A 19669-nucleotide genomic window follows, 5' to 3' on the forward strand; every position below is an offset into this window, starting at 1 on the left:
CTCTTTTTCAATATAAGATTGGCAGACGAGTAGAAATTATCTTTCTTTGTGCTGTCTTTCATTATTATTTATTTTCATATCTTACAACAGCAATAATAAAAAAAAGTGATCTATAATTCTTTCATTAAAATAATTAGTGGAAATACTAATTACGTTGATTTCGTCTTAAGATTTTTACTGGACGATTTGGTCCACTTCAAGCTGTGACCTTGCACACCAAGAAAGTTGCATTAAGATTGAATCACTTTACAAACACACTTTGCACTTTTAGTGCAAAAGTTCACAGTTGGAAAGAGACCTCTTATTGAAGTGTTTTTTTAGGTAACAAATTTTTCCTACCGCAGGAGCCGCAGTGGCTCAGTGGTAAAGCGTTCACCTCTGGTGCATAGAGTCCCTGGTTCAATTCCAACTCCCGCCCAGTAACTTTGTGGTGGACAAACACTGTGTGCGTTGGTTTCCTCGGGGCTCTCCCACTTTCTTGATTTCACCATTTCATTCATTTCTCGTCACCGTCTCCTTTAGCCTAACCGGCATAATCGTAGGACGTAAAACTCAAAGATTTCATTTTATTTTCATCTCAACCGCAACTTCTTCGTGAAAGAAGTGACAATTTAACACTAACACTGTGAGAGTCCTGTAGACACTAAGAAAATATGAGAATCTTTCTTTAGGCTGTACTCCGTATTTTTTCCATGAAACTAATTCACTTCACATTAAACTTGTCTGAAAAAATGTATAATAAAATATAAATAAAAATTATTATTAAAAAAACTAGTAATTGTTAAAATAACAATTGATCACTAACACTTAAATTCAAGTCTATTGAATATTAACCTAAACACTTTGAATGTGGCAGTTGAATTATAGGAAATCTTTTGTCATGATCATTTATATTTATTTTGAGCTCTGAATAGCATAGAAATGAAAATTATACAGAATTGTGTATATCTATATTGTGATAAATAAGGGTCACTTAAAATTTGTTGTGATTTTGTATGATACTGTCCCATTTTTTGTGTAAACAATCTTTATCTAAGTTAATGTTGGATTTTTTTGACCTGATGTAAAACGATTCGAATAAATTTCTCTCTATGGAGGATAAATTTTTGAACAAAACTTTTACTTTTGTAAACTTGTGATTGAGTTTGTGTTTTGTGATAGGTCTGAGACAGTTGTTTCCTCATTCTTAAGGGGTCTGAGTCCTTGTTGAGCCTATGTTCCCTTTGTGTCAATATTCTCTTTGTATTTGTGCTTTTGCTTTTTTTCATTATTATTTATTTTCATGTTTTACAAGAAAGTAAGCTATAATCATTTCAAACACGAAGAGTGAAAAAGTGACTGACTGGACTGGAACTCTAACCCGGGACCTCCGACATACCGTGCCGATGCATTAACCACTATAGCACCCAGTCCGCTTCCCAAAACAGTGGTCCGAAATGAAAGCACCGACCTCGAGAGTGGACTGTTCTGGAAGCGGACTGAGTGGTGTTGTGGTTAATGCAGTGGCACGATACTCCGGAGATCCCGGGTTCGAGTCCCGTCCCGTCAGTTTTTTTTCATTCTTTGTGTTATAATTCGCACGTATAGAGGATTTATTGTGTAAAATAAAAATCTGTTGTTTCCTCTTGTCATTAGTGAATATAATATTTTCATTTGTACATTTCAGAAACTTTGGAGAAAGAAATCGATAAACTTCAGTCTGCTGCTGTCCAAATGTCTGAAAGAAGCGATCCTAATTTAATGCCAGCTCTCCAACCTAACGGCGTAGTTCAAGCGGTGAAGGCTGTTTGTGCTTTGATGGGTAACGTAGAAACCTTGGAAATCACGGAGGCAATCAATGGCTTGAAGACTGTTTGCTTGCAATTTGAGGTGAATTCGCAAGTTACAAATCTTTAGCCTGTAATGTAGAACACCTAAATCTATCAATTTCTGGAAATGCACTTACGGCACCAACGATAGAAGTAGTCTAGAGGGCCGCAGTGGCTCAGTGGTAGAGTGTTCACTTCTGGTGCATGGGGTCTCGGGTTCAAACCCTGCTCCCGCCAAGTGACTTACATCCAAGAGAAATTGTTCATTTGGACACGAAACTGGGACTAATTGGTCACAAATGCGATTGCAGACTTACTCACGAAGGACTTCTGATAAAAATAGGTTGTACTGATCTTTACATAGGCGTACTTATTAATATAATTGTCAAGAGTCATTTCAAAAGGACAAAAAGGCATATAGTTACACAAGTAGAATTATATATAAATCGGGAAACTCCCGCTTTAGCCATTGGAAAAATCTGTTATTACTTTAAATGTACTTGTATGTAAAATTTTAAGGTCAACATATAATCACTACGCTAAAACTGATTTATTAAATTACAAATTTGGTATGTAGATATCATTCAATAAAATTAAAACCAAGTTGATGTTGGAAGCTACGTAGGCAGTTGATAAATTTTGCCAATTTCTATCAATAAGAGAGAAGCTTGGCTTCTTTATAGAACAACAGGCATTCATTTAAGTAGAAATATATAATTTGGTTTCATTTCGTATGTTTAGGCTTAACATCCTTATGAAATACCAAGGTTATCACGGAGAGAGAAGACTCGCTTAAAGGGACACCTCGAATCGCTACTTGGTTTACACTTGAAAGATGGGCTGTGGTTCGACCGAGAATTGAACACGGGACCCCTTGATTAAAAGGTGAAAAGTAGATAAACGTAATGCGGTTGGTTTGATATGTGGAAACGTCACCATTAAGTTCACACGATTTAAAGCATTTTTAATTTTTTTTTTTTTTTTTTTTTTTTTAACCTGCTTTATAGAAAGTGGTTTCTCTCGAAACAAAATTGAATATTTCAATTGCACTGACTCAACTCAATACAAGTGCAAAATTTACCTATTACTCACTTTGAAAGCAAAGTGTATGATTGGTTAGTTGCCGTACCCCATTATAATGTTAAGGGGCCGCGGTGGCTCAGTGGTAGAGCGTTCACCTCTGGTGCTTGGGGTCCCGGGTTCAAACCCTGCTCACGCCAAGTCAACTTTGTGGTGGACAAACACCGTGTGCGTGGACAAACACCGTCTCCCGTTTCCTCCCACTTTCTTCATTCCACCATTTCATTCATCTCTCATCATCACCGTCTCCTTTAGCCTAACCGGCATAACCGTGGGACGTAAAACTCAAAGATTTCATTTCCCATTATAATGTTAAGGAATTTGAGGATGATAAAAACATATATTGGTATAGGTTAAGAAAAAATGAATTTACTTGTTTAACTTCATTTGACATTGTCTATTTTCTGTATACAGACTTAATGGCAATAAAGTATTCTGTTTTATTCTATTATAACGATTATGTTAAATATTTTCTTCTTATTTTAAGGACACGTCTCCAGAGCAGACGCGGCCGGAAATTGTGGAAGATGACGGTGATTATGCTGTCGTTTCCCTAAGGCGGGCCAGTTCTTTGAAGAAGAGCGACTCCCTCCAAGAGACAATGTCTATCCAGATTGAGCGCATAAGGGATGCCGTTCAAGGACTCATTGAAATGTACTGTCGAGCTTTCAGAGTGGATTTCCAGCTACTTTCCAGATCGGCATTCCCAACGAGTAAGTAGACTGTTATATAATTGCAAACTTACCTTATAAACTTCTTGGATATTTTATGTATAACCGTATCATTCCAACAGATAATTTCCATTCTTATCAACGGTAATAATGAAACTTTCGCTTTTGCAAGAACTCTTCATGGGCATACAGTGCACTGGAGCACACTCTCATGTTCTCCGATATTCGTGACTATTTCGTTTAACGCAAGCGCTCTTACTGCCAAACTGATTGGAACCAGGTTAATGAAAATAAGTTCCACTCTGTAGAGTCTGTCCTAGTCCCTTATTCTGTATTAGCCTCGCAAAATTTACTGAGTCTATCGCAACGAAAAACTTGCAATAATCAATTAAAACTGCTGCTATATACCTGTTATCGTAAACTAAAACTCAGATTTTGATTACGTTGACGCAAACCGTTATGGACGCGGACCGCAAACGTGCCTGCTTTTTTTCGGAATAAAATGATTCTGGCTCGCTTGCGTATCCCTCTCTCCCTCACACACATTCCTATTTGGTTCGTTGCACTAACCGTCTGTATTGTGAAGACTGTGTCGTTCTGTTCAATATTCGACACATTCTTGTAGAATTTTCAGAATACTTGATCTCAGAGAACGTTTAGGACTATCTAAAAACTGTAGTCAGATTGCGGGATAGCGCTGTTCTTCAGTGATCATGTTCTTGTTCGTGAGATTAGAATAGTTAACTTCTGAGGTTTTTCATTTTAAGAGTTTACATATTAATATTGCTATTTTTTTTAATTATTTTTGTATTTATTAATTTTTTTGTTTATGACCTGCTCTTGTAAAAGTCTTGAATTTTTTTTTAATAAGCTGTTTGTGTCAGCTGTTGCCTTTATCGTCATGGGGACAAATAGTCTCGATACAGATGTCCGCATTAAACCTCAATGTATCAGTTTATTACTGTTATCTATTCTCGTTGTCTATTATAGTTATGATAGTGAAGGGAACAAATAGTCTCGCTGCTGACGTCTCCATTAAACCTCAATCAATTTATCTATTATTGTTCTCTACTCTCGTTATGATCGTGATGGGGGCAAATAGCCTTGATGCATATGTCCGCATTAAACCTCAATCTAATACCGTTATCTGTTATCATTATGATTGTGGCGGGGACAAATGATCTCATGATGATGTCCGCATTAAACCTCAATCTATCAGTCTATTATCATTATCTGTTCTCGTTATTTATTACCGTTAAGATCGTGACGGGGACAAATAGCCTCACTTCTGACGTCCCTATGAAACCTTAACTAATCAAACAAACTTCCGTTGCAAAACGTAAACATGTTGAGCTAACGTTCTTATGAATAGAAAACATTTATCAAATACAAATGAAGAAATAATAATTAAAATACATCAGACAGATATTGAAAAGAAATCCACAAATATGCACTTTTCGAACTATTCTCTTTAATAGCAAACTCATTCATCAGTGGTTTTCATACGAATTATACTTGAACATATTGCGCAGGTCAGCCAACTGAAAATGAGCTAGCAAGTGTGACTGAATTTAACTATAATCATATAAATCGGTATTCATATCGTAATGCAGTGTCCATCAAATTGAATAGTATTGAAATTAATTAAATTTTATGGCTGAAGGAATCCGAAGCTCATCTACAGAAAAAATTGAAAAATCCTGTGCGATTTCCTGGAAAGAAGGAAAAACTACAGTTGTTCAGATTAGAATGAAGCTGAGGAAACAAAATATGGTGTTGTTAATAGCACTCCTCGTTTTTCACCACCCTGTTACGGTACATGATTTTTACTCGAGTATTGTGTTCGGCATATTGTGTTCGAGGGTATTGTGTTGTACGTGAGTATGTATTCATGTACATCAGTTCCACTGGGGAGCTCAAACACCTGAACCGATTTCAATTAATTAAGTATCGTTGGGATCGTGGTGACAGTCCGCGTAACGTGTGATAGATGACGTCACGGAAAACAATCAAAATGGTGGACGTCAATCACTATTATGTTTGAGCTGATTGTCATTTTCTTTCCTCACAATATGAGGAAAAAGATACTCAAGAATTGTGAAAGTATATATTGTAAGGAGAGGAAAGGAGTTTGATAAAATTGGAGGTAAAGAGAGGGAACTCATCTTCCACAGTCATCCATAATACGTAAGGGACGATTAAGTTATTACTTTTGTTTTTCTTTTTTCGTAGGCACTTCATAGTTCATACTTTACACTATATAACGATAACATTAATAAATATATATAGGTTGATATGGACAATAGCCTGTATTGTATGATATCATTTTCTTGTATGGTCAGATCTGAAGTTACGTGGCCAGACATGTATAAACATGTTTTTCTAGACAGTTCTGATGTAATACGTAAAGAAGCCAGTAATAGTGGATTTGTTCTCAATTATAGAGAAGGAATTTTGTAAAAATAGGAAGGTAAATACAAAAAAATCTTCGGAAAATACATCAGTTTAAATATATTCTATTTTGTGTGTTATCATTAAAACATTTAGTGAGTAAACTACGTTTTAATTAGTTCCAGAAATTCTGATTTTGAAACGAACTTAGGACAAAAATACATGTTATAACTTACATACATGTTATAACTTACATACATGTTATAACTTACTTATATACATGTAGAAAAGTAGAAAATAAATATAGTAAAAAAAAAGACTACGGTGAAAACAATTCATCGCCCTTTGTTGTGAACTGAAAAAAAAAAGTTACCAGTTATTACTAGTAAATTAGATATTAAAATAGCCATAAGTCGTAGACCTTCTGAACTGCACGATGTGGGATGTACTGATAACAAGGGTAAGGCCCTTACGGCTATATTAATATCTTATTTAATAGTAATAACTGGTAACCTATTTTTTTAATTTTCAGTCCGGAACGAAGAGCAATGAATTATTTTTCACCGTAGTCGGTTTTTCTTATTTGTTAATTAAGTTTTCTTTTGTTTCAACTAATATTATCACGTGATAAGTAAGAAGACAGGGACGTTACACTAACTTAAATTTATGAATGACTTTAACCTAATTGAAGTATTTGTTCCTTCTAGATACGAAGAAAGTGATGGAAGTGTTGGACACTGTTTTGGTCCATGTGGCAGCTCTTCATCGTCTGGGTCAGAATTGGGCTCACGACGATTATTTAATTGGTGCTCAAATATATCATGGAACAAGGCCTGTTGGACATCCTGTTCTCTCTAAACCTGTTATTCGTTCGAATGCATTCTACGATCGAATTGTGTTTGACACTTGGTAAGCTTTCTTTCTTTCTTCCTTAATATTTATTGACAGGAGTATGAGGGGTGAGGTAGCAAAGTTTTTCTTTTCTTCTCAGAGGTTAATTTATTCAAATACTAGGTATAACATTTTGTCCGAGAAATAGCTACCATTAGTTGCGTTTGAGTGCTGTACTTGCGACAAGTTGAAACTTGTTGCTGAGATTTTCCATCGAACTGCTGTCTGAGTGGCGTATCCTAGTAATAAACAAGAAACATCTCAATCTTTTTGTCTCATTAATCCCAAGAATGAACAGTCTCATTAATGTAAAGGTAACAAAGAAAGTTCTCTCGCTTTTTTGTGGAGGTCTGTGTTCCATTGGCCCTCATACAGTCAGTTGAATGCGAATGGAGATAAGGCGAAGGTTAGTTGTTGGTGTGGGTATATTCAACATACTATCTGGTTGTGCCAGTTCAGTTACGTCGTGAACATGCGTACGGACAGAGTGAACATGGGACCTCCACAGAGCATCATAAGGGCGTGTATGCTGTACGAGTTCAAACTGGGGTCAAACGCCGCTGCAGCGGGGCGGAAGATATGTCAGGCCTTTGGTGAGGATGTTGTGACTATGCGGTGTTGAACAAGTTTAAGGACGGTGACGAAACACTCAAACACGCATCACATGCCGGAAGACCAACACATGTAGAAAATGAAGAACTTCAGGCAACAATTGAGGCGAACAATGGCCAGACATGTGAGGAACTGGGACTACAATTCAGTGTGAGTGGAGAAACCATCAACTTGGGAAGCACTACAAGTTGGGTTCATGGGTCCCACATGATTTGACTCCGGGCCAGAAGGCAATTCGAGTAGACACGTAAGGAAGGAGCCATTTCTGGACAGGGTGTTCACATGTGACGAGAAGTGGATCCTGTACGAAGCTCCACGGCGCAGTCATCATTGGTTAGCATTCCATGAACCGGTTTCAAAACAGCCGAAACCAGCACTGCACCAGAAGGTCCTTCTGTGTGTTTGGTGGATTGCTCGCGGCATCGTGCATCGGGAACTGCTATCAGCTGGTCAGAGCATCAACGCAACTGTGTACTGTCAGCAGTTGAGCCGTGTTCAAGAAAAACTCTGGAGCCAGCACTTCTGAACCGCAAAGGGGTTCTGTTACAGGACAACGCTAAGCCCCACGTGGCTAAGATGACCCGCGACACCATTCTACGCCTTGGATAGGAAACATCGCATCCACCATACTCCCCGGACATTGCACCGTTCGATTATCACCTGTTCCATTTTTTGGACTATCACCTTAGAGGACGTCAGTTCAGATCCGTGGTAGAGGTCCAAAACTCACTTAATACCTTTTATGCTTCATAGCCCACCAAATTCTACAGCGATGGAATCCGTGGCTTTGCAGAACGTTGGCAGAAGGTCGTCGATGCTGATGAGGACTATTTGATCTTCCAGGTACTTCTTAGATGACATATCGATGTTCGAAGATGGTGGTGAAAAAGTGACAGAATTTTCTTGGTTACCTTTATACATGTTGTTATTTGCGCTATCAGGGTAAACAGTTGCGTTAATAAATGCTGTTATTATCTGCGTTATCGTGGTGAACAATCGCTTTAAGAGATGTAATCTGCGCTATCGTCTTAAACAGTCACATTAATATATGTCATTTGCGCTATCGGATAAACAGTCGCGTTAATAGATGCTGTTATGTGCGCTATCGGGACACTGCATGCAATGTGCCAATTTAAAACTGTCGAGGTCGCATTGGACAAGGGAGATCCGACCTCATCTAATTTCTGGTAGCTGCATTGAGCGAAAGAGAGTCCTAGCTACGAGCTACTCCCGGAAGTTGCATTGGACAGAAGGGAATGTTCTTGTGATACCAGCCTTTACAGCACCTTGGAGGCTGTATTGGGCAAAGGGGTGTCCATACAAAACCTAATCTCTGCCTTCAGCAAAACCAAGCCTACTTTACGTATGCTGAGGTTCTCTATTGGAAACACTTATTTATACAGGATGGCCCAAAAGTAGGTATACAGTACTGTAATGCATTTTATATCATTTCTTATTGTTATCCATCAGGTATAGTTAGTTTCTTTATTCTTAATGTGTTTTTACTTACAACTTAAGCTCGGAAGAGCCGAAGCAAATAAACTCGTAGACTAGAATGTCATACTTGATCAATGGAGGGGTGTATACCTACTTTTGGGCCACCCTGTATTACAAGAACTTTGTAATTATTTTATAGAGAATTGTTTTCTAATAAAATTGGTGAAGGGAAAAATGCCAGACTATTATTGACTCTACCAAATAGACATTATAATATGTACAAGGGAAGAAAAAAATAATATTCGTTGTAGGAGAACGTGCTGTGTATAATTCTTTAAATTGAAGTTAAAAGGATGTTTCAAGGTGTGTTTTCAGCTATTTAATATGCGTGTAATTTTATCATTAACCATAAAGGCTAGTTGTTAATTATAGGGCACTGCCTTCGTCTATATGAAATACATTTATCTTCCTCAACAGAACACAATATGCCTTGAAATGCCCTGTGTAATTGCTCTACATCATGTTATTAAATGTGTTCTTTTCTTTTAGGTTAAACTTTGAAAGCGCAATTTGTTCTCTACCTCGAGAGTCTCGTTTGGTAATAGTTTTGTATGGACGAACTCTTCTGCCACCAGATGGGAAGACCAACGAAACCGCTGAGTCCAATAGTTCTGCTGGAGGCCCTGGAAAGGAACCACAGTATCAGAAAGTAGAACTGGGATGGGCGTCTATTCAACTCTTTAACTATGAAGGGTAAGAATTTTATCAGTTTAACTTTTATTTCGAATAATAGTTTTGGATTAGTATATTTCATTTAGTAAAAGTATATATTGGCCTTTTATGTGTTCTTTTCGTATTGTCAAATTTAAATTTAACAAACGAAGCGAATTGTCAAATTTAAATTTAACAAAGGATTTTTCTTTAAAGATAGTTATTGACATATTTTAAATCTAATTTTTAGCGAGATAGGTGAAATGTTATCGTAACCCAGCCATGGATGTTGACCTTACGCAGGTATCGACGGACTATTTTCATGCACACAGGTTCATTGAAATATCAGGGCTCGTAGCGAGTCACTTTTTTTTTTTAACTAAAATTACTTTTTTTTTTTTTTTTAATTGTCACTAAAAGTTACTTTTTTCGGGAGGAGGTAAAGTGACTTTCGTGTGATTTATGTTTTGCATTGTCAATTTTCTAAGAAGAAGAATATAAAAATAAATGGAAAAAGGCAGAAACTTGTTACTCATTACTACTCTGAAAGCTTCAGTACTTGCTGCCACATGTGGAACAGTCAACTTTATTTTCACTTCAACTTTTCTTCCTTCTAAAGCACAGTGGATGGTTGGTGGATGCTTAAGCTCTCAAGGTGGGGTTGAGAACCCTTCTGTGTCTATTCTTTCTTTTATCATAATAGTCTTGTAGTTTTTTCTCGTAATAGTTAACACTCCGCTCAATGTTGTGTGTGGTTCATCATGTTCATCTTGTGTTATGCTTCTTGTATGTTCTTCTTAAGAGTAGGTGATGAATTTGAATATTTCGTGGCTTTGAGAACTCTCAATGCTAAGTTAAATATAATGTCTGGGATGAAGACATTCGGAAATAGGCCAGAATTGTCCCATTTACTCAGAAACTTCTTACATCTGCTAAGTTTGCTTACCGTAACTACAAAGCATATTTAGAAAACCTAAGAAAGAAGGAAGCAAAGAAGAAGTAAAGAAGAAAAGATGAAACAAAACAACAAACAAAGAAAGGTGATGGAGAAATTGACATAGGGAAAAAGGGGCATGATGAGATTTTAGTCACTTTTTGGTCACTTTTTAACTATTTACAACAGACCAGACCACTATGAGCCCTGAGATATGTATTCACTTCTGCGATGATTGCCGATGCGGTGGTTTTCAGTTTTCGTGCAGCAATCCTAATCAGTGTCCTGACGACCCTTTCAGACAACTTCCGTTTTCCCCCGCAGTTGCTCCTCCTAGATGTGGTTCGTCCTTCCTGTTCATATGCATGAATCATCCTGGATACTGTAGCTCGTGAGACGTCACAAAGTGTTGCAGTTTTGGACACAGATGCACCTGTTAGACGCGCCTCTACGATCTGCCCTCTTTGAAGTCGGATATGCCCCCATTATACCGGTCTACACACAGGATATGACGTTCATTGAAGAACCCTTCCTACTGCAATGACTACAAAGGACCCGCACAGGTGACTCCTTGCCCAAAAGTACGATATAAACCACCAGATGGCTCTGGTGAGCCCCCGCAAACATCCTATGCTATTTGCGCAGATGTTTCAGTTTGTGTCCATTACCTGCATGTATCGTCGTTGTCATGTTTTCTTGGTCTTCTTTTTCTACCAACATAGGAAAGTCTGTATAGTTAATTACATATCAATATATATATAAAATTATATCAAACTAAACTAGGAAAAGTAGGGGAATTAGTTACTGTAGTTTCTGCCACCAGTCCGATAATCTTGTTGACAGAAAAATAACCACCACTCACCTCTCTTTATAGAATGACCTTCTCACTGCCTTACTCAGAAAGTTTTAGTACTTCGGTTTGATAATAAAGAAAAAGATCTGGTTGAATTAGGGTTTTTTAGAGAGAGGTGGGTGGTCTTTGTTTTTAAGGAGACTGTGCTTGAGATTTCGTTTCTGAATACCAACAAAAGTAAAGCAACAACAAATATGACTGAAAAAGTTATTCGATAGATCCAAGAATTCTGTCAAAATTATAGTCAAGTCGACAGATTAGTATAGTTATTGGTCTGTTTTAATCATGTTACGATATGTGACTTCAATTTTGTTTCTCTTTTTGATGGCAATTTCAGTGTTCTTACTCAGGGAGGCTTTCTTCTATCCTTATGGCCAGTAGTTGCCGATAAAAGACTTGGACCAGCTCCTGCTCCGGGAACGCATCCTCATGGGGATGTGCATCCAGTTTTATGTAAGTACGTGCAGGGACTATCATGATAGTTATATTAAGTTAAAATTCGTAATGAATATTTTTTTTTTTTTTTTTAAAGTTTTTGTAATTCTTAACTAATAATAATCATAGCGACAAATTATCTGTAATTATCTATGTAATGACCCTGTTCGAACACACTTGTATTGGGTTCTGTGCGATTGATCAGTCATTACACCACAAATACTTAAAGAATTTCTTGAGGGTTACATTAATTAATCTGTTAGTTTGCTGGTTGTGCTGTGCAAAAGAGGAAACTAGGTTGATGTTAACTCATAACCAGTTTTTAATATATGCTTGAACTTTTTGTTGTTGGAATGTTGAACACCTTGTAATGTGACTTAAATCATGGGCTAGAGACTCGCAGTTCCTAATGTGTTCCGTGATGCCATATTTCGGCCCACGGAGAATTATAAACAAATAACTTTACTTGCATCCCGTAATTCCACATTTTATGGAGAGTTTAAGCTGCACTGGTTTATATTGTTTTTAATTTTTTAAAGTAGTTTAATTTTCCAACCAAACTCCTTTATATATTTACTCTGCCTGTCCAACTAAACGAAAATCCTTTATATATTTACCCTGCCTGTCCAACTAAACGAAAATCCTTTATATATTTACCCTGCCTGTCCAACTAAACGAAAGTCGTTTATATATTTACCCTGTGTGTCCGACTAACCAAACCCTCTTTACATATTTACCCTGTGTGTCCGACCAATCAAAACTCCTTTACATATTTACCCTGTCCGACCAACCAAACCTTTACATATTTACCCTGTCCGACCAACCATACCTCCTTTACATATTTACCCTGTCCGACCAACCATACCTCCTTTACATATTTACCCTGTCTGTCCGACCAACCAAAACTCCCTTACATATTTACACTCTGTCCGAGCGATCAACCAAAACTCCTTTACATATTTACCCTGTCTGTCCGACCAACCATAACTCCTTTACATATTTACCCTGTCTGTCCGACCAACCATAACTCCTTTACATATTTACCCTATCTGTCTGATCAACCAAAACTCCCTTGCATATTTATACTCTGTCCGAGCGATCAACCAAAACTCCTTTAGATATTTACCCTATCTGTCCAAGCGATCAACCAAAACTCCCTTACATATTTACAATATGTATTACGATTTCAAAAATGAAAAATGGCGAAGATGGGTGCAATGTTCACAATTATAAATTTCACAGTTATTGTGTAGTGGTTCTCGTTAACTTCTAGACTTCGTTTATCGACCAGAAACCGGGAAAAAGCGGTGAGAAAGACAACGGAAACCTGCTTTTTGATATGGATTCAGGATTATAAAAGTAGATTCTTTCTCTGCCCTTGTAGTCCTATTGAAATTAGAAGGGTAGATTTAGCGTGATTTTGAGAGACCACCAAACCTTGACAAAAATATTTAATTTTTGAAACTTTTAGCTCTGAAATGTATATAAAGATGCAAAATAACTATTGAAATGAAAATGATACAGAATTGTATATAGCTTGATTTTGGTAAATAAATGTCAATTAAGATTTTCTATTTTTATGATGCTGTCCAATCTTTCGGAGGTAGATAATAGAATCTTCAAGTAGAATATCCTGATTTTGTTGTTTAGATATTATTGTGGATTATAGTTAGTTAGTTAGTTTTTTTTTTTTTTTCTCTCTCTGGAAATAGGTGTTGAACTGCCTGATTATGGAGGCCGCATAGTGTTTCCTGACAAAATCGATGAGAGTCCAATTCAAAAACATGACTTCAATAGTTTAGATGACAATACTCAGCAGCTTCTTTTAGATATCATTGAACGGGACACATTCACAGTGTAAGTACGAATTTCTGCTTCATTTTTATTTGTAGTATATGTTTCTACTTGTACGAGATAGATATGAAATGTATACTACGTGATTATATACAAATACGGAATAAAAGCCTTGTAATAACTTTTACATCTTAGTTTAAGAGCCGTGGCACATTGTTACATGAATTTACTTGTACCGTATAAGAAAAATGTAGAAATCTTTTGAAGATATGTTTTCTTTAAAAATTAAACAATTAAACAATCTGAGTATATGGGCATTTATATTTCGTCATGACTTGCATATTATTAGCTGTATCTTTTGTTACAGACCTCCGGTAGAAGACACAGAAGTTTTGTGGGAGAAACGACATTATTTGTATGATAAGCCACAAGCCCTACCGAAAGTGCTGTTAGCAGCACATAGCTGGGAATGGGCTTGCCTGTCAGATCTACACTCGATGCTGCGAAACTGGAGTCCTATGGAACCAGTAGATGCGCTACAGCTGCTTCTTCCATGGTAAGTATAAAAGGTTAAAACGCAGCTCAGTTATAAGGTGGTGATCATAGGAAAAAGCAGTGCATAATTTGTGCAGCAGCAGAAGGTGTTCATAATTTGAGGTAGGGCCGATTTTCTTAAACAGCAAATGGGTAGTGATCCCCAAAATATGAAGAGAGAAGAATAAATGGTATGCTACAGATTATACTAAACGCAATGTTAACTTGAGAGCCGAATCACAAGCGCATTAGTACATGTTTGGCGCGCGAACCTCTTCGCAGGGAAATCTTTGTATGTGTGTGTGTGTGTGTGTTCTGGTTGGGTTCTCATTCGCCAGGGTTTCAACTGGCGCTGCTCTGGGTCTCAGCTGATATGTGCGGAGCGGTGATTTCTCGTTCTTTTCCTGCCGCTACGAAAAATGTTTCTTGGTTTATTTGTTTTTAATAATTCATGAAGACACGACAATAGTAAAAAATGTATTGGAAATTCGCACGTGATGTATTTGCAATCCTTACAATTAAAACTCGAGAGCATGAAAACTATTTTGGTTATTCATTTCAATTGATTAAGGTAAGAAAGGATAAGAAATGAAGTTACTCTCATATATCTACCTGGAAAAGGTCAATCATAAACAGAAACACACAAGCAGCCACCTTCCCACATAATAAATTAAAAATACGATTTTTTTTTCTCAAAGCACAGCAACTCTACGTTAGCAATGAGTAAACCAACTGCGAACCGGCAACAATCATATCAACAATTTCTTCAACAGTTTTGTCTGCATATTTTTCTCTTCGTCGAGAGTACACATTGTTGACAATTTACTTTGCTTGACTTTAAAGAGGTTTCTCTTCCTCGTGTTTGCGATAATACTGAGAAGATAATTCGGATTCATTCATGATTTCAATTTCGCGCTTGACACTCTCCATGGTTTCAGTTTCCACTACATCCACGTACCCAAACCAACGCACGCGTGAAGACGATATTTGGCAGAGCAGTGTTACTTTCTGCACAAAAATTGCAGAAGTTACATGTGAGTCCCGTTCTTTTTTTGTTTCATTTATCAGCAGGCATAGAAGTTTCTTACGGGGTAGCAACTCTATTTAATTTATATATCATATTAAAATATTAAGACATTTCCTATCCATTGTGGACGATTTCTAACATTGATCAATTAACTAATTTTACTGGTCTTCTGTTTTTGATATAAGATTTTTCAAGTTTATAATCTTGCAACACTTGCAAGAGACTCGCATCTGAGCTACCGGCTTTTCACTCTTTTCTTTCCTTCTCTATTTCCGATTCTAAGTCGTGACGTCATTTTCATAACCCGTTACTAATAAATCTAGTATCTTTTATTTTAAATATTGTTTCTGTATTAACATTTTTATATACTTGAACTCAATTAGCTCTTGAACTCAATTAGCTCTTTGAATTGATCTCCTAAGTAATGTTTTACGTGTGTAACGTGAAGAACTATGTAACATGCGCGGAGTCGCCCGAATTGAAGTTGCGTATCTCGGCTATCAGGATAAGGTCGCGGCGATTATAGTTCCTTTTAAAAACAAAAATTAGCTGTGTCACTGTAAGATCTATTTTTCGCTCTCTGCATTTTATGCTTCCCTCATAGATTTTCTTTGTACAACATTTTTTTCTAATGTCCTAAATTTATTCTTTCGCTCAATCGACACGTTTCACTTGTATTGTGACGTAAATTTGAGAAAAATTCTACCAAGATGTTAATTTGTAGTTCACATACACTAAATTGTCATTAACCGACTGGCGCAGACTTAACGGAAATTTTCCATTTCATCTCCATCCATACCATTACCCTTTACTGACTCAAATGTTAGTACGTATGTTACATGCTTTGTCACTTTGTACTTTTATTATTCATTATTTGACATGACTATGCAAGACATTCCTACTAGCTTCTACGAAGTGCCAGTAGATGGCATTCATTGCAACATCACATTGGTGAGAAATGGTTAACCGCAAGGCGTGTAAATGAAACTGAAATTGAAGCGCTAGTTCTCAACGATGTAAGTAGTGATTTGGATACGGAAAATAGCACTTCAAGTTTAGTGAGTGGGGAGGGAAAAATGAGAATTAAATGTAAGTTCCAAAATTAAAATCCAAGAGTTCGAAATTAACAAGCTTAATATATGGAATCTAAAAATTATTTGCATTAGATACAGAATGTATTATAGGATTGAATAAGCACTTCCTTGACGCGTTCAGGGTCGGTGGCTCAATCGTAGGGCGTTCACTTTGAAGCGCGGGTCGCTAGTTCGATCTCAGGTCCCGCCAAGTGGCATGGGCGTGGGTTTTCTCAAGTCTCCCGTTTCCTCCCACTTTCGTCATTCCACCGTTATCATCGAGATTGTTAGCCTTGGTGTATAATCTTGAACCATAATCAAACAAAAATAAATAAATAAATAAAAAAAAAAAGTCGCCTTCGACTACGATGTAATTCTTACCTTGATATATTGGTACCATAAGTAGTAACACATTCATGGTATCTGCATATCTATACAATAAGTCCTCACGGAGCAGTAGCTAGATCGGTCAGAGTTTAGTTCAACTGCATGGTGTTGCCCTTGTTGATTAATAGGAAGCAAAAGATTACTTACCAGACTTTGTAATCATTAGAAGTGTTGAAATTTCTATTAGAATTTAGATAACTAGGTGAGTTGAAAGAAATATATTAACATTAAATGAGTGAAATAAAATTCACTCAAAAATTTCCTATTATAATAAAGTTATAGTTGATAGCATATTTGAACTGCGGGATTTGTGGCTTTGCGTTCACCCATTGGCTGGATTGGAGTTCAGCACCGATGTTATGAGATGTGGACTTACGGTTTAAGGTTAAATCCAAACTACCCTAATGTGTTCAAATTTTTCAAGGCTTTCTCACCAGGAATCGAACCCAGGACCTCGTGCACCAAAGGGCGAGCGCGCACGCTAGCCACTAGAGCAGCATTGAGGAAGGATTGGATTCTTTAGGGTATCTGTAGTTACTAATGCGAGCTCCCGACGGTGATAATAGAGCGCCGTGACGCGCCAGGGCTTACCCCTTTGGAAATCATACGCTAAGAACTTGCTTCTGGTAATGATAGAAATAGAATAATACAAAACAATTAGCCACTGGATTGATTAGAACATCGTTCTTGCACTTCGTGGGCGTTTGCTCTAAATTATCAATTGAGCTAGAGACAATAATACTAGTTTCTCAACTGAAATTTTGACTTTGTGTTATTACCTCCAGGTGACTGATTTACGTTGTCTCATTAGGAGATAAAAGTAGTTTCTTGAAGGGAGTAGGGGAGAACTTCTTGCATGTAAATTATAGATTTAAGAGACTAAGTGAAAAAGGATACTAGTCCAGCTATATATATGTATGAGGAATTCAAATGAAACCTGGTCAGTGCGTCTAACTTTGCCTTACATGTAAGGTGGCACTATGTAACTGCGGGTATGGTAGCGCCATCGATTGGTAGAGAGACTGACGCGTGCGCACCGTTTGACGTTGCATAGAGCCAGTGTGGTTTCACGCCGAAGAGAAGGTGGTCACACAAGTTATCGTCCACTACCGAACATGCAGGCGAGTAAGCAGGAACAACGAGGAGTGATTCGATTTTTGGCGGTGAAGGGAGTTGGAGACCGTGAAATGTATCGACGGATGAAGGCTGTGTACGGTGAGTACAGTCTGAGTCGTGCAAGTGTTGTTGAATGGCGCAAAAGGTTCCTTGAGGGGCGCGAGTTAGTGGAAGACTATGCTCGTCCTGAACAGGCTCATTGTGTCATCACACCGGAAGTGATTGCAGAAGTGAATGCTTTAGTCTTGGACAACCGCAGAATCATCATGGACAAGATCTATTAGTTACTGGGTAGTAGCGTGGGCACCACCCATACCATAATGCATTAACACTTGAACTTTCGAAAAAATTGTGCGCAGTGGGTTCCCCACCAACTGACCGCCGGACAGCGCAATACTCGAATGGCGCTGTCTTTGAGTCATCTGCAACGTTATCATGACGAGGAATAAGGCTTTCTGTCGCGTATTGTCGCGGAACGAAACATGGTGTCACCATTTTGAACCGGAAAGCAAGCATCAGAGCAAACAGTGGAAACATGCGACTTCACCACCTCCAAGGAAATCAAAGGCCTTGTACACCAGTTCTGGTAAGGTCTTGATGTCCTTTTTTGACCACAAGGGCCCACTGCTTATCGAATTCCTGGAACGGGGTACCACCATCAATGCCCAGCCTTATCAAGCCATTTTACAGAACTTAAGACGAGTCATCAAGTCGAAACGCCCAGGCATGTTGTCTAATGGCGTTATCATTCTGCATGATAACGGCCGCCCACACACGGCAAATGCGGGGAAGACGACATTGCAGCAGTTTCGGTGGGAAACGCTGGAACATCCGCCGTACAGTCCCGACCTTTCACCGAGTGATTTTCATGTGTTTGGACCTCTAAAACAAGCTACTCGCGGACATCGATTCGCAACGGACGACGAAGTGTGAGACTGGGTCCAGGCCTGGATCCAACAGCAGCCTACTAGCTTCTTCAAGGATGGAATCGACCGGCTAGTGTCGCAATGGGATGAATGTGCCAACAGTTTTGGCGACTATTTTTGAGTATGTGCACTGTGTATCACTACATGTGTTAGTATGTGTACTGTGTATAACTACATTTTTGAGTTAATACAATCGTTACCGTTACTTTACGCTAGTGACCGGGTTTCATTTGAATGCCCCTTATATTTAATTAATATAACTGAATTAGTAGATACATAAAAAATGAAGACTAATGAATGTCCTATATCAACGGCAGTTTAAGGAGAACATACTTTTTGCAGTTACATGCCTTATAATAACAGGAACATTCTAACATTGTGTTTACATGATTCAAAGTACATAATAATTACATGTAGAGAGACATAAAGCAGAGTATAGTGGTAATATCTGGTCTATGAAATGAAATGTATGATTGACTATATTATTTTCCTTATTGGGAGACTTCCTAAATCACAATTAGCAAGGTTATAAGCCAAAGTATCAGTGAAGGAATAACGAAAAGATAAACTTACGTTATACCAAGTATGAAAGCCATTGTCGCCAACCAATTATAAAAAGTGCTTCTAACGACGAAAGATGAAGCCAGAACAAAACATCCAGACATATTTAGTGCTTCCCGAGGTCAGTATTTATAGTTGACGAACTTTCACTCTCTATACGTAAGACTTGTTTACCATTTCTTTGTTCCTTAATATTTTGATTTGATTACAAGAAATTTATAGTTATAAAAGTACATAGTATAAAAAAAATGTCGTTTTTTAATATTACAAATTAAACATGACAGGTTAGTAGGAGTTATAGAAATACATGAAGTGCCGAAACACAAAAACGAATCGTGCTGTAACAGAGCAACTGCGCTGCAAGCCGGAGTAAGAGGCTATAGTGTCTTTCAGTTCAGTTGTCATATTCTTTTAGCATTTCATCAAAG

The 19669-nt window shown here is 37.6% G+C and overlaps 1 protein-coding gene across 3 annotated transcripts in view; it reads left to right on the plus strand.

Annotated features, from left to right (window-relative positions):
- Positions 1-19669, plus strand: part of Pi3K68D (phosphatidylinositol-4-phosphate 3-kinase catalytic subunit Pi3K68D) — a 408362-nt gene that overhangs the window by 51481 nt on the left and 337212 nt on the right. For all 3 annotated transcript variants that reach the window (XM_081737759.1, XM_081737760.1, XM_081737761.1), the window contains exons 8-14: positions 1667-1869; positions 3376-3601; positions 6658-6859; positions 9440-9643; positions 11726-11841; positions 13536-13680; positions 13985-14173. In XM_081737759.1, coding sequence (XP_081593885.1) covers positions 1667-1869; positions 3376-3601; positions 6658-6859; positions 9440-9643; positions 11726-11841; positions 13536-13680; positions 13985-14173 — 1285 coding nt within the window. The remainder of the gene's footprint in view (positions 1-1666; positions 1870-3375; positions 3602-6657; positions 6860-9439; positions 9644-11725; positions 11842-13535; positions 13681-13984; positions 14174-19669) is intronic.

Source organism: Thermobia domestica, chromosome 14 (assembly GCF_964235325.1).
Source record: "Thermobia domestica chromosome 14, izTheDome1.hap1.1, whole genome shotgun sequence".
Taxonomy (NCBI): Eukaryota; Metazoa; Arthropoda; class Insecta; order Zygentoma; family Lepismatidae; genus Thermobia; species Thermobia domestica.